The 13442-nt window shown below is 37.1% G+C and overlaps 1 protein-coding gene across 2 annotated transcripts in view; it reads left to right on the forward strand.

Annotated features, from left to right (window-relative positions):
* The window catches only part of DOCK2 (dedicator of cytokinesis 2), a 198930-nt gene that overhangs the window by 26964 nt on the left and 158524 nt on the right, over positions 1 to 13442 (forward strand). For both annotated transcript variants that reach the window (XM_054217206.1, XM_054217207.1), the window contains 8 exons: positions 1768 to 1866; positions 2972 to 3044; positions 3120 to 3223; positions 5693 to 5876; positions 5980 to 6077; positions 7438 to 7527; positions 7781 to 7881; positions 10591 to 10725. In XM_054217206.1, coding sequence (XP_054073181.1) covers positions 1768 to 1866; positions 2972 to 3044; positions 3120 to 3223; positions 5693 to 5876; positions 5980 to 6077; positions 7438 to 7527; positions 7781 to 7881; positions 10591 to 10725 — 884 coding nt within the window. The remainder of the gene's footprint in view (positions 1 to 1767; positions 1867 to 2971; positions 3045 to 3119; positions 3224 to 5692; positions 5877 to 5979; positions 6078 to 7437; positions 7528 to 7780; positions 7882 to 10590; positions 10726 to 13442) is intronic.

A 13442-nucleotide genomic window follows, 5' to 3' on the forward strand; every position in this document is an offset into this window, starting at 1 on the left:
TTTCTCCAAATACCAGGAAAAAGTGAATTTGTCATGCTGTCTATGATCTGAAATATATGTTCAAATCATGCCTGCTTTCTGTGGGTAATATGCCTTAGACATGTTTAAGCAACAATTTTGAGGAATTAATTGAAATGTTCTTGAATGCAAGTAGTAAGAAAAGTAACTACCTTTCCCTTTTAGCCTCCAAAAAATAAATAAATACCAATAAACTTTCAAATGCATGAATTTATATTAATTTCAATGTTTCTAATTATCCATGAATCAAAACAGGTTTATGGTCACTATACAGGAAACTGGTTGGATCTGTTTAGGTATCAAACTAGTTTCAGCTGAATATCTAGCACTGGATTTACTGTTGCAAATAAAAGGCCTTGTCTCAGAATACATTCAAACAAATTGGTGTGTAAACCTTGAAAGATCTCCATTCAGGCAGATGAGACATACCTTTCTGCAGTTAAATCACTCTGACCAAACGTTACAAATCATCTTCAGGTATCAGCATCACATCCTTCTTGTCACAAGGTATCCTGGTGATCAAAACAGACATCTAAGATACACTGGATTTTAAGCAGGAAAATGTCACCTTTGCAGTAGTTAGTGTGGCCTATATAGGATTAGTTTAATTTGTGCTTTCAGTGGAGACTTAATGTTTGCTTCTTTCCTGTGCTTCAGTTTCATGTCTGATGCCTGGTGTCAATGACCTTGCCTCATCAATTATGAGCATTACCAGTTTCTGAGTGTACAATCCTCAACTGCAGTCAGCTAGGAAAGATGGATGTAGGCTGAGAAAGAAACTGAATTCCTAGGTTACAAATTTTGAACTTGATCAAAACTTTAAGTTGGATCTGTGCTAGTTCTGATAGCTATCATAGAATGTTAAATTCTAAATGTTGGAAAAAAGGGAGGAGGGGATGCTGTCAGTACCTCTACAACGTTTAGTTTGGAAGTCACCTCAGGCATGCAGCCCAGTGCTCGTGAGATTCTGCTAGAATAGAGTTTTAAAGTAAGTGGAGAAATAAGTGGAATAATGCAGCTAGATCACTTTTACTTTGTGTGTTTCTTCTACTACTTGAGATGATGCCTTGGCTACTTAAGTTTGTCAGTTTGAGAAGAGAATCGAACCTATGTATTTTCAGCACCCATCTCTTCTTAGAGCCCACTGTGTAACCCCTGTAAAACTCACTCTATTTTGAATGATGCTGTATCCGTATTCAACGCTGCTTGCTCGTGACAGGTCTTCACTCTCCACAATTAATCTGGCCCTGAATGCGTAGCTTTCATGGAGTATCTCCAGAGGCTCCCAGCTGGAGCCGCGCAGGGCCCTAGGGCAGCCTGGCCCAGGCGGTGGGGCCTGTTACCCGGGGAAAGGTTTGCCTCAGCCCCCAGGGCCCTCCTCATGGCTCCCAGCCGCCGCGGCGGTTTGCGAGGAAGCAGAGGGGGAGACCGCCTCACTTACCCGCCCGGCGGTGTGGGGGCTCGGGGGCGCCCGGGCTGGGCGGCTGAGGGCGGGAGGCGAAGGCCGGGGGAGCTCGGTGCTGGCCTGGCCCTGAGCGCTGCGGCCGCCATGTCATGGTACCTCGATGAGGGGTAAAGCTGGCGGGGGCCGGCGCAGGCCTCGGCGGTGCGCTGAGGTAAATCTGCCCGCAGCCGGGGGCGGGATTGCCGGGGGTGGGGGGCTCTCGTTGTTTGGTTTTGCTCAAGTCCTAAAGATTTACAGAAATTAATGAGGCGCTAACCACTTGGTTTTTCCCTTATTCTTGCAAGAATGCTGTTTGTTTGGGAGCGGGGGACAAACCCGTGAGTGAATATAGATCCGTTCTGTACTATCAGGTCAAACAGCCACGGTGGATGGAAACTTTAAAGGTACGGTGTAGATACTTTTCACTTGCTTTTTTTCCTCTTAATTTCTTGGTACCTCACACAGAAAAGTTGCACAGCATCAGCTTTTCCTAAAAAATAACTTGGTCCTGAATACAGCTAGAAGGAGGAAGCCTTAGTCATACATCAGTTATTGGACATATATGATTACTGAGGCTTAAAATGTGACCTAGAAAATGATGTGAAGATTCTGTTCAGCAAAACAAATGAGGTCATCTTAAATATCCGTATGGCCTAACACATCACATCAAAAATGAAGTATTGCACTTGTTCTGTTGCAGTGAAACAATGGAGACGAGGAGCTTCAATTGCATAATTAAAAAAAAAAAACAACCCAACACCACCACCCCACCCCCCCAACGTTACCATTTTAGAGAGAGAAAACTGTCTTGGATTCCTGTAGAGACACACCAATAACTATCTAATCTAGCTTTCATCTCTTTGGTTAGAAAATGCTTAGAAGCTTCGAGAAGTGATTCTTCTAAAGCATATCTCAGCCTTGCTAGTTGTGAGTGAACACAAAGGAGTACAAGTCTTCAGAGTTTAGAACTATGAAGTTGATAATATAAAAAATTGTGCTTTTTTAATGCAGTTGGCCTTATTTGTTGCATATTTGTTATACATAGGTATGCTGCCTTAAGAATAAAGCAGTCACGAGTTTCTGGTATTCTACTCAAGGCTTTGAGACTGAATTTAATGATAAAAATATATTTATTTTGCCACTATTTTCTTACCTTTTTCACCTGCTTAGTAAATTGCTCATCAATTTATGTGTATGAAATGTGGAACTTTCACAGTGCAGGGGTCTTGCATATGCTTAAATAATAAAATAATAAGACTGCAGTATACTTATTTTCTAGCATACAAGCACCTGTGTTCAGTGCTTTATTTCTATGGTGGTGCTAGACTGTGAGCAAAGTCTAACAGATAATTGCTTATCAGCCACCACTTCTGATGCTGTGATCAGGCTCAGTAGTCTGTAAAAGGCATTATGGAGCCAGTAGAAGTGGTGCTTATTCAAAAATAGAGGTTCACTACAGGTGAAAACCCCTCCCCCAGCTCTGTTAATTATTTTCTGATTTTACAAAAGGTAGCAGTCCCTATTGAAGACATGCAAAGGATACATCTGCGTTTCATGTTCCGACACAGGTCATCTCAAGAGTGTAAGTAGGGAATTTTTACTTTAGTGACTCTTAATTCATTGATGGATAGTCAACTGAAAATATTTTGTTTTGCAGCTAAAGATAAAGGAGAAAAGAATTTTGCAATGGCCTACATAAGACTAATGAAGGAGGATGGAACAACTCTTCAAGATGGCATCCATGACTTGTTAGTCCTAAAGGTATTGGATCAATTTTTTCCTTTCTTTCCCCCACGAGACACCTTTTTCATATTGTTATCTTTGACTGTATTGTTTATTTTCTTAGTGCTAGATTAACTCTATTTTATTATTCCGTCAAAGATAAATATTACAGTTTTAATCTGAACAAAAAAAAGATGTAACTTGTTCTATGGTCAGTAAATGTTGCTCTAAATTTTAATTAGAGCATCTAATTATCTAAGAGCAATGAGAGACAGTTACTCTTCCTACTATTTTTACAGAAGTTTGTGCCGTCGGTCTTCTGTACCATAGAGGAAGTCATGCTAAAGCTCAGTACCTGGATGTGTACAATTATTCTTGCTAAAGGAGGGAAAAGTGTTGTTTTGATTAATTTAGAATCTTTGTCACATGAATAATCAGGACATGTCATCTTAGGCAATTGGTTATTTGAATCTGCTGTGTGTAGTTACTGAGATGCATAAGTGAAAGTTTCAGGAATTTGATTTTGGATGTGAAGAACAGTTTTGGCTATCCCTGATTGGACACAGGTAGCATTTTTGACTTTGTGAACTGAAGCAGGGAACAGATGTTTCAAGGTTGTTTTTTGTTTGTTTGTTTGTTTTTCCTTGGAGAATACTGTCTAGCAGGAACTAAGAACCAGAAATCACTTCCAATACAGAAGAAATTTTATTTTAGGTATTTCTTAGTGCTCTTTTCAGTAAACTAGTTTGCCATAACATTAGTGGCAAGTGAGATGCATACAAATAAATCAAGTTGTTTAGGTGGTCCAACAAAGATTAATGGCACTGTATAAGTTTTCTTCTCTTCATTGGTATCAACATTAATAAATACTTAGACTAGAAGGAAAGCAATGATTACGTTGTGTGACTGTGTGGTTAATATTGGTTATGAAATTCCATGTAATTCATTACTGCATCAACCTGGTATTTTTTCCTGAAGTGATAGCATAGATGACAAATGCTAAACTGGGTTGACCTAGTTTATGTTTAGGAGAGAGAGACAGATTTTTCTGACATATGTTTGCCTATTCTAGAATTAAACATGGTAATTGTAAGCTGTAAGTGTTTTAAACAGTCCTACATCTGGTCTCTCAAAATAAGTAATTTGAAAATGGCAAAGTTTAAATATTATATTTTATTTTCAATGCCTTCAGGCATTGAATCTTTTTGAGACACTTTTGGATGAAATTTTCAAGTCTTTTCCCCATTGTCTGTCTACATTGTCTCAAAAAGAGGAAGTCAGGATTTTCTTCTGGTTCCAGAAATTCTGAGAAGTAATTATTAGGCAAGCTTGATATAATCATAAAAGTTAGTAATGCTGTCTGTCTTGCTACATAAGGATTTTGCCTTTGGTGTGTCTAGGTCTCTTTATAGTCAATTTTCAACCTTATTTCTTGTTTGATAGGAGTAAAGACTGCACACCTACAGTCATTGAATCAGACACGAACCCAAAACTTCAGAAAATTATTCTAGATTATGGGTTTTGTAACTCCTTGTTTATGCATAATTGTAGGCTAAGGGTCTGCACCTGAGTCAGATCTGTCATGATACTGTAGGTCTAAATGACGGCTCGTAAACTCATTGGGGAAATTTTCTTGAGTAGTTTTGTTAAAGAAAAATTATATTCTCTGCAGAGTGAGGAATATGACTTTTATTGTCTTTGTCTAAAAACTGCTTTTCTGGCCTCAGTATGAATCAAAAGCTGAGACATAAAAGTCTGTGAGGGTTGTGGAATGCAACTTCATGAAATAGAGGAGGGAAAAATACCTGTTGTCTCTCTGTTTTTGTACTGTTTGTTCTACTAAAAAGCATAAATTCCATAACATCTGTGTTAGTTACTGCAGCATATTGTCTAATTTAGAATATAATCTTACCATGTCCTGATCTGTCCTGAAATTTTATATTAAAGATCTAAATATTAAGTTAAATGGGGATACCAGAATAGTGCTGCTATTCTTTCCCTATTCAGACTCATTTTCTGTTCTTAAATTGTGTGCAGACTACGTTGTCTGTGTCCTGTGTACAGTCTTCAAGGTGATGCTCCATAGTCTATTATATTCTGTAGCTATTGACCTTTTTTATTTTAATGAGAAATCTGCTCGCTCTTTTGCTTTGCCGGTGGTGTCACCACTCATAGTTCCTTACTGCACCTTAGAACGCATACCTTTATAATTTCAGTGTAGCATTTTCCCTACATGTTCATTGCAGCCTTTCTTGCTGACTAACATTGACTCTTGGTTTACCTGTACGAGCCATGCTGGGACTTGGGTATTCTTTATCTTTTAGTGCATGCAGTTAAGACATAAAAATCTGTGAGGGTTGTGGCATGCAACTTGGTGAAATAGAGGAGGGAAAAATACCTGTTCCATAGAAACATAGCTTTTTGTTTACTTTTGTACAAAGTACACAATAATTCTGTTTTTAAGTGCAGTGGTGTGAAATATGTCATAAATCAAATCTTGTTTTTCAGGGGGAAAGTAAAAAAATGGAGGATGCTAGTGCTTATTTGACACTACCTTCTACACGTCAACACATAGAAAATAAAGGAGCGACCATAGTCAGGAACTCAAGTATTGTAGGGGGGCTTTCAGTAAGCTCACGAGATGCATTTTATATTTCAACTCTTGTTTGTTCTACCAAGTTAACTCAGAATGGTATGTATCTTCTAAACAAGGAGAAGTTTTAGAAAGAAGACTTTTGCACAAATGATAAATAGCATTTTAAATTTTAATGTCTGTCCTTTTATTTTTTTATTAGTGGGCTTACTAGGTCTCTTGAAGTGGCGTATGAAGCCAGAGCTGCTTCAGGAGAACCTGGAAAAACTGAAGATTGTGGATGGAGAGGAAGTTGTGAAGGTATATCTTTATGTATGTTCTAATAATAGTTACTCTTCACATCCCCTTGTGCCATGGCAGAAAAAATGCTATGTAGTTTCAAAATGAAACAGAAACTGGAGGGTCAGTTACAGTAAACAGGAACTTAAAGAAGCCTGTAAATTATACTTTTTTTTTAGGAGTGGCGTTCAGTGTAATGCCTTTGTTAGGAATAATTTGCAAAAGACATGAGCAAAGCTTTTCATTAGAGGGAATAAGGAGAAATAAGGAGCTGGACAGGATTCTTCATAGTGTTAGCCATTTTTTTTTCCTACTTGTTACTCACAAACATCTCATGTGTTGGCTACTGTTAGGCTATGGAGATTTGCAGGTTTACTGGTCAAATTTCCCTGCTTTCACTGATAATTAATTTATTAGGATCCTTTTCTCCTTTCTATTGTTTTATTTTGCTGGAAATTTAGTGCATGAATGGAGAATTCAATATCAAGACTATTATTTGGAGTCATTCCTGGTTTGGTCAGGTGCTTATGTCAAAGGAAAACTTTATTTTGAATGTGAACAGAAAATGTTATTTTAAAAACTTGCTGGATGTGAAGGCAGTAATGGTAAAATATTTTAATATTTTCCATAATCTCTGTTCAACTGTTTGTTTTTGTCTATCTGAAACATTACAAATAATTCCTCGTGCTTTCTTTACAGTTCTTAGTATTAATTTACATGTTGTTATTAAAAAAAAAAAGTGTATCATATACCCAATGAAGTTCTTTGTTCATTTAATAATAGTATGAATAAAAATTTGTTAATATTTTGGAAAGTGTCAGACTCCAGCATTCAGATTAGGAGTCTATTACACTTTTGTTACTCTCTAAATATAAGCATTAGATCTCTCTGTTGAGAGGAGGAGAGAGGAGAACTTAAAAAAAATAAAAATAGAATTTTTTTTTTTCCAGACAAACCAAGATTTGGTCACGGGAATGCTTTTCTTTAATTTAAAGTGGGCTTTGAATCAGATCACAGAAGTATGAAATGTGTTTTTAATCTTGATGTGTATGCAAAAATAGCAACTATTGACCTGTATCACTAAGGAAGTAGGAATGCAGTTTTAGATAGTTACGTCACTGTTATAATATTTTTAGCTTTTCCATACACTTTAAGCTAAACATGTATTATTGATTTCTCATGCATCTGAGGGTGTAGGTTCTTAAAATTAAAGAAACTAGACCCTAATTTCTCAAAAGTGTTTTTTGAATATAAGTGATGTTTCAGTGAAGGCCTTTAAAATTCTACCTTGAGGGAAAGCAAGTCTGCTATCTGAAAATGGACTTGTGAGATTTTTCAAGTTGAATTGGTTGCCAGTTTGTCATTTCATGTTGTTTTATAGTTTCTCCAGGATACGCTGGATGCCCTGTTTAATATCATGATGGAACATTCCCACAGTAATGAGTATGACATCCTTGTCTTTGATGCACTGGTAAGAATCAGCACTGAAGGATATTATTTGTCAAAGAACACTATAATTTTGAATGAGCTATCAATTCATTTATTTCAGGGAATTAGTTTTAAAATTTTATCTACAGAACAGATAAACTATTACTGTTTGACTGAAAATCCAGTTTCTTTAAAAACTCTTAAATAGTGGATTATCAAAAATATTCCAGAAGACTAATCCTTAAATTTAAAATGTGACTTAATGAAAAATGCTAATTATGTCTATTTCTGTTTAGATATATATCATAGGACTCATTGCAGACCGTAAGTTTCAACATTTTAATACCGTTTTGGAAGCGTATATCCAGCAGCATTTTAGTGCAACGTTGGCATACAAGTAAGTTTATTTTCTCTTCCTTTTTCTTTTTTTCTAAACCTCCACCATCACATGAAAAAAAGTAAACCTTGTTTGTGACTTTTCTGATGTAATTAATTATGACTGTTGTTTTGATGCTCGTGTTTGCTTATCTGGAAACAAACCTCCCTGTGAGAAACACATGTGATTTTAAGTAGAGTTAATTGACTTGGGGTTAAATGATTCTTTGGCATTCATTTTTCTCTTGTCTGAATTTTGCTGTGTCTGAGCACTTCACCTGTATCCTGTCAAATTTATTAAGAGACTTTGCTGTACAGTCTCTCCTGCTACGTTCCTGGCCTTAACGTGAAATGCTCTAAGTGAGGGCTCAAGGATGTCTTTAACACACTTATCTAGATTTCCACATATTCTTTCACAGCAAACAAACTCATGGTGAAAAAGAGTGTTTGGGAACTGTCAAGTCTTCATATGCAGTTCACAGACTGATGTTGCACCAGGAGGGTTTCAGTGCAGTGAACTGAAATTTTTGTATTTGTTATGTGATTTGCTGTGAACTGGGACTATTACTATTTGTTTAATGGTCATGCCAGTGGGCAGGTGGACGGCCATTTGGTTTTTTGGGTTTTTTGGTTTTGCCTTTGTTTGTTTGTTTTAAGTTTATTCTTGGAGCTTCCAGATAACACCCAGATGGAAAGACATGGATTCATAGAAGAGAATAAAAACTGTAGAGATGTGTTATACAGTAAATTTAATACTGGTTTCCTACTTTATTTAAAAAAGGGTTTTGCGGATGATGGTAGGATAAAATTGCTTTGAATTATGAAGAAAGATAACATCTTCAGCTAGTGCTGATCTTGGGGAAGTGCTATGACATGATAGATGTATTTTTTCATCTACTTAAAGTCTTGTTCTGGCAGCTTAACGGGGTGGCAGATCGAAGCAGAAATTTAATTTGGGATATGAATAATAGATGGAAGACCTTAGCTGAAGGTTTGGAATAGTTGAGGATATCTTGTAGTGTCCTGTGATGAATTTGCATCGGTTCCAACTCAACGGGAAATGTCATGCAGATCATGCATTAGAACATGAGTTTGCTAGAATTGAAAGGCAGTAGCGCACAATCAATCTTTTCTCACATTCTAGGAAATTTGAAGTTAACATTATTGAGCTCAGAAAGCTCCAGTGCAAGCTATGTGCTCTTCTTTAATCCTCTTTCACTCCATATGTAATAAGCATGTGTAATTTAATGCTTTATATTGTTGCGAAAGAAGAGAAGGTTGGGTATGGAACCTCTCAGGACAGCCTTATTTGCCTAAAATATTTCTAAGGCTTACCTTGCTGGGAGTTTCTGATGATTTAAGCAAAGTGGCAGAGGCAAAATATTGTTTGATTGTTCCCCAAATCATGAGTTTACTTGGCATCATTGGCTCCATGCACATCATGGAAGATACACTCTGTTTCAAGAATCATTTATGAAATAAACAAATATCTATAGGTGGCCTAACTCGTAGTTAGGAAGGAGATACTGTGTCCCAGACATAGTATGACTATATTATGATATGGTATTTTGGCCAAACTGTTAGGTGTTTATTCAGTTACTACTTAGTCATCCATTTGCATTTAGCTTTATAGAGCTCTGAGAGGACTTAACATTGACAGTTGAGGGACATAGAGTGGACTGCCCTTGCGTACAAGTTGGATAAATTTTGTTCCAACTCAGTACAAAGCTGTGAATTCACAGGAGCTATTAAAAAGACTAAACAGAAACAGGATGAGTGCCCAGAAGACTGAGAGGCTGAAAGCATATTTTGGTCCTGTAATGTGAGTTAGGCTAGTGCAGTGGGATTGAGGATGTGTCTTTTAGTTACACAGATAGAGATGCACGTGCATACATGCACATATGTATCTATATTCTGTGCAGTAGCAAGCAGTTCTTGGAGGTATTATTTGCATGCCAGTATGTTCCAAATATAGTGATTGCTTACTAATGTTTTGTCACTCCAGTTGGCGAACTGTTAAGTTTTGTCAACGTGCAAGTGCTAGTTTGGTTTTTGTTGGTTGGTTTTCTTTGTTTAGGGTAGGGCATGGTAGGTTTCCATTTTCGTAGTGATGCAAGAAAAAAAAAAACCCTAACCATCCTGATTTTAGTTCTTCTTATGGCTATATTAAGATCAAGATTACCACTTGAATATTAGTTTAATGGTTCAAGATGAAAATGTAACTATAAATTAAAGGACTTATTTTTATATGAGCTTTATACTTTTTTAGCAGGTGTATTTAAAAAAAAGTCACCTTGGAAAGCAAGGCAGTGTTTAAATAAAATAAATACTTTAATCAGATATTGCTGCGTACCAGAATGTTTTACTATTTACATGCAGCTAATTTAGAGCATGTAGTGGTGTTTAATCACTGCTTAATGTAGGTAGGCAGAAGTAACATTTTTTGCTAGCTTGTGCATGTATATTGCAAACTTCCATAAAAGTGCTTCCAGAATTGTGGAGTTATGCTGCTGTTTTGAGATTTCCGATTGCTTTCTTGCTTGTGCAGTTAAGAACTTACTCCTCGTTTGTTTGTACTGATAGAATTTGTGCAACATAAATGCAAAAATACATGCAGTATATTTTGTTGTGTGCGCTTGACTAAGCGTAAACATTTATTTAGGGTAGCCAAACAAGTTAGAGAAGTTAATTTTTAAAAAAAGGATATTTTTAAAATGTTTTTTAACTTCAGGAAACTAATGACTGTTCTGAAGACTTACTTGGATACCTCCAGCAGAGGGGAGCAATGTGAACCTATCCTAAGAACTCTGAAAGCGCTGGAATATGTTTTCAAGTTCATTGTTAGATCAAGGACGCTATTTTCACAGTAAGTACTCAGGCTGTTGCCATTTAACTACCAGTACAGTATCAGAAATAGAAGTATACCTGAGAAATAGAAAAAATGGATTCCAGAATAGAACTGTATTTTTTGTTTTTCACGAATAAAACATAAAAGCTGGCAACTGGCCTAACGTACAGGCATTGCTGAGATATTTTTTGGAGAGGCAATCTTAAAAAATCTGCCTTTCAGTTCGCAGTGTAAGTTTCAGAGACGTATTTAGTAATAGCAGCCATTTTCAAGAGTGATTTTTCTTTGTGTCATGTGTCTTGGCCGAAGACCAATGGATAGCCAAACATTGCGACAGATGGCTTGAAGCTTGATGCTTGTCCTTGAGTTCATGGTGTTCAGCAGCTCAGACTGTACATAGAACAATGTAATTTTCAGTAATCATTGTCTAACTGAATTTAGAGTTTCAGATCTCCAGTTAAGGAATTTATAGGGAAGACTCAATGGACTAGGTGTGTATAGCTCAGCCAGACAGATGAGGTGTAATATTTACAAGCAGTATTCAGATTTAAGGGAAAAGGCAATGGGGAGAATGAAGGACATGAAAGCTGGAAGGAGAAAAACTGCGCTACAGTAATTGCATCGCCCATTTCCTCCCCTAGCCTGTAAGGACTCTCACCATGTCCCACAGATCCCATCCACATCCCATTTCTTGTCTTTTTTTATGCTTCATCTTTTTCCATTTATCCTTAGCTGGTTTCACCCTAATACTTGTTCTTTTGTCCCTCTGCTACATGGCTGAAGATACGCAGTCGCGAACTCAGGACTATATGTAGGCTAAGTGGTTGGATGCTATGTTTGTGGTTGGCAGTCAGCAGCACAGGAAGGTGTTGTATCTGTCTCTTGCTCAGTGGGAGCTCTAATACAGTTTTTCTCTGTTACTGCACAGCCCCTTTTTTCCAGAAAATCCATGTAGGTTTATAGTTTTGTAAATTTAAGCATATTTGATGCATTATGAAATTTTGGTTGAAGTAGGAGTAGATTCAGAAGTTATTTGCTGCTGGTAGATAGTGTCCTGGCTTAAGCAACACAAGGCTAATTTCTAATGCATGGGAAAACTGCACTTTTAGAGGACTCTAGTGTCTGAATTTGTGAAAATATTTACTTTATAGCTAGCTATGGTAAGGGAGATTCAAGGTCTCAGTGTTTTTGAGTTTAGCCAGGTGCAGGGACATGGAGGAGTGAGCTGCCAACAAGCTGCCAACAGGATTATTTTGTACCATGACTGTCACATTCAGTATAAATTAGAAACTTTGCTGCAAAGTTCTCTCTTTCTTGATGTCTGCGATCCAGAGAACTTCTTGCCCCCATGCCGGGCCTCTGAGGCCTTCCCTTCCTCCTGAAGCCGTAGTGCTCTCAGTGTCCAACATTTGCTATCCACTGCTGGGAGTGCACAGCTTCCTGCTGATAGAGTTGGCTGAGTATAATCCTTGTGTATTTTATATTGGTACTAGGATCAATATTGCTTCTTTAGCATTATTAATGTTAATCATCTAGTCTTATTCTGTTAAATCTGTATATATTTTCAGCCCTCGGATTTCCTTGTTTTTCCCGATTCCCCTTTCTGGGAGGGGAGGGATCATTGGGTGATAAATAATTGTCTAAATGACAATAAATAGTTGTGCGTTTCTCAAACCATAACAGATGGTCCCTTAGAAACATTCTTGCCTCTAGGACCTTAGTATTTATAGGTGGATACAGATAAACAAGGTGAAAACCTGTATAAGGAAGGAAATGGTGCTCATGTGTATAAAATATAGCTAGTAGTTCAAAAGCTTAGTTTTAAATCTTTTTAATAGGTCTCATGGCAGAAAAGGACACTTAAAGTTTTGGGTAAGGAAGCATTGTGTAGAGGATTATAGAAAACTTCTTGTATGGATGAAGGTCAGAAGGCAGGGCTTTGTTGCCGGGAGAACTTTGGTCTCCATTTTAATCCCTAGTATTAACTGTCAGCAAAAAGTATGCCTTGGACAGTCTGTAGTAAACTAGGTTATTGCAATATATTGCATATTCAAGTGATGAGCTATACATATCTACTCCCTTTAGTTTTCCCTATAAATGCTTTCACTGGAGGTCTGAAACTCTAATTCAGTTGGACAGTTATTATAGGCTGTAATAGCTCTTGCAAATGGTAGCCTCTGGCAAAAATAACCAAACAGTGGAAAAAAAAATCACGTGATACTGTATATCCATCTATTGCTGTTGTGATCTAACTTTTTGCAGTCAACTTCTTATTGTCAGGCTAGTCATGAAAAAGAAGAAAATATGGAAAAAAAATGGATTAATGTGTTTTCTTCCTATGAGAAAAGTTAGGATTTACGATTAAAGTACTTTCAAAGGTTGAGATTAGCCTTCTTCGAGGCAAATATTTTGAATTAATAGAGCTGAGAGAGATCTTTAGATCGTTCTCTTATTAATTTGATGGGCTGCTTAAGAAACTAAGATGCCTTGTTGAAAGGTAAGAGACATTACAAAGTGAAAATTGTGTAGGAAAGAGATGAATTAATGACTTCTCATGTTAGATGTAAAATGGGAAACTTTTTATCCTGTCAGGCAGATATGTTGAAGATAACCAAGTTCTACTTTAATTTGCATTCATTCAATCCTGTTGAAGTAAGAGAGAAGTAATGAAAGCAAAAATTCTTTTACTCCAGTCAGCTGAACTAGGGTGACATCTTGCAGCTGTTTATTCAGTG

The sequence above is a fragment of the Rissa tridactyla genome, chromosome 11, assembly GCF_028500815.1.
Source record: "Rissa tridactyla isolate bRisTri1 chromosome 11, bRisTri1.patW.cur.20221130, whole genome shotgun sequence".
Lineage (NCBI taxonomy): Eukaryota > Metazoa > Chordata > Aves > Charadriiformes > Laridae > Rissa > Rissa tridactyla.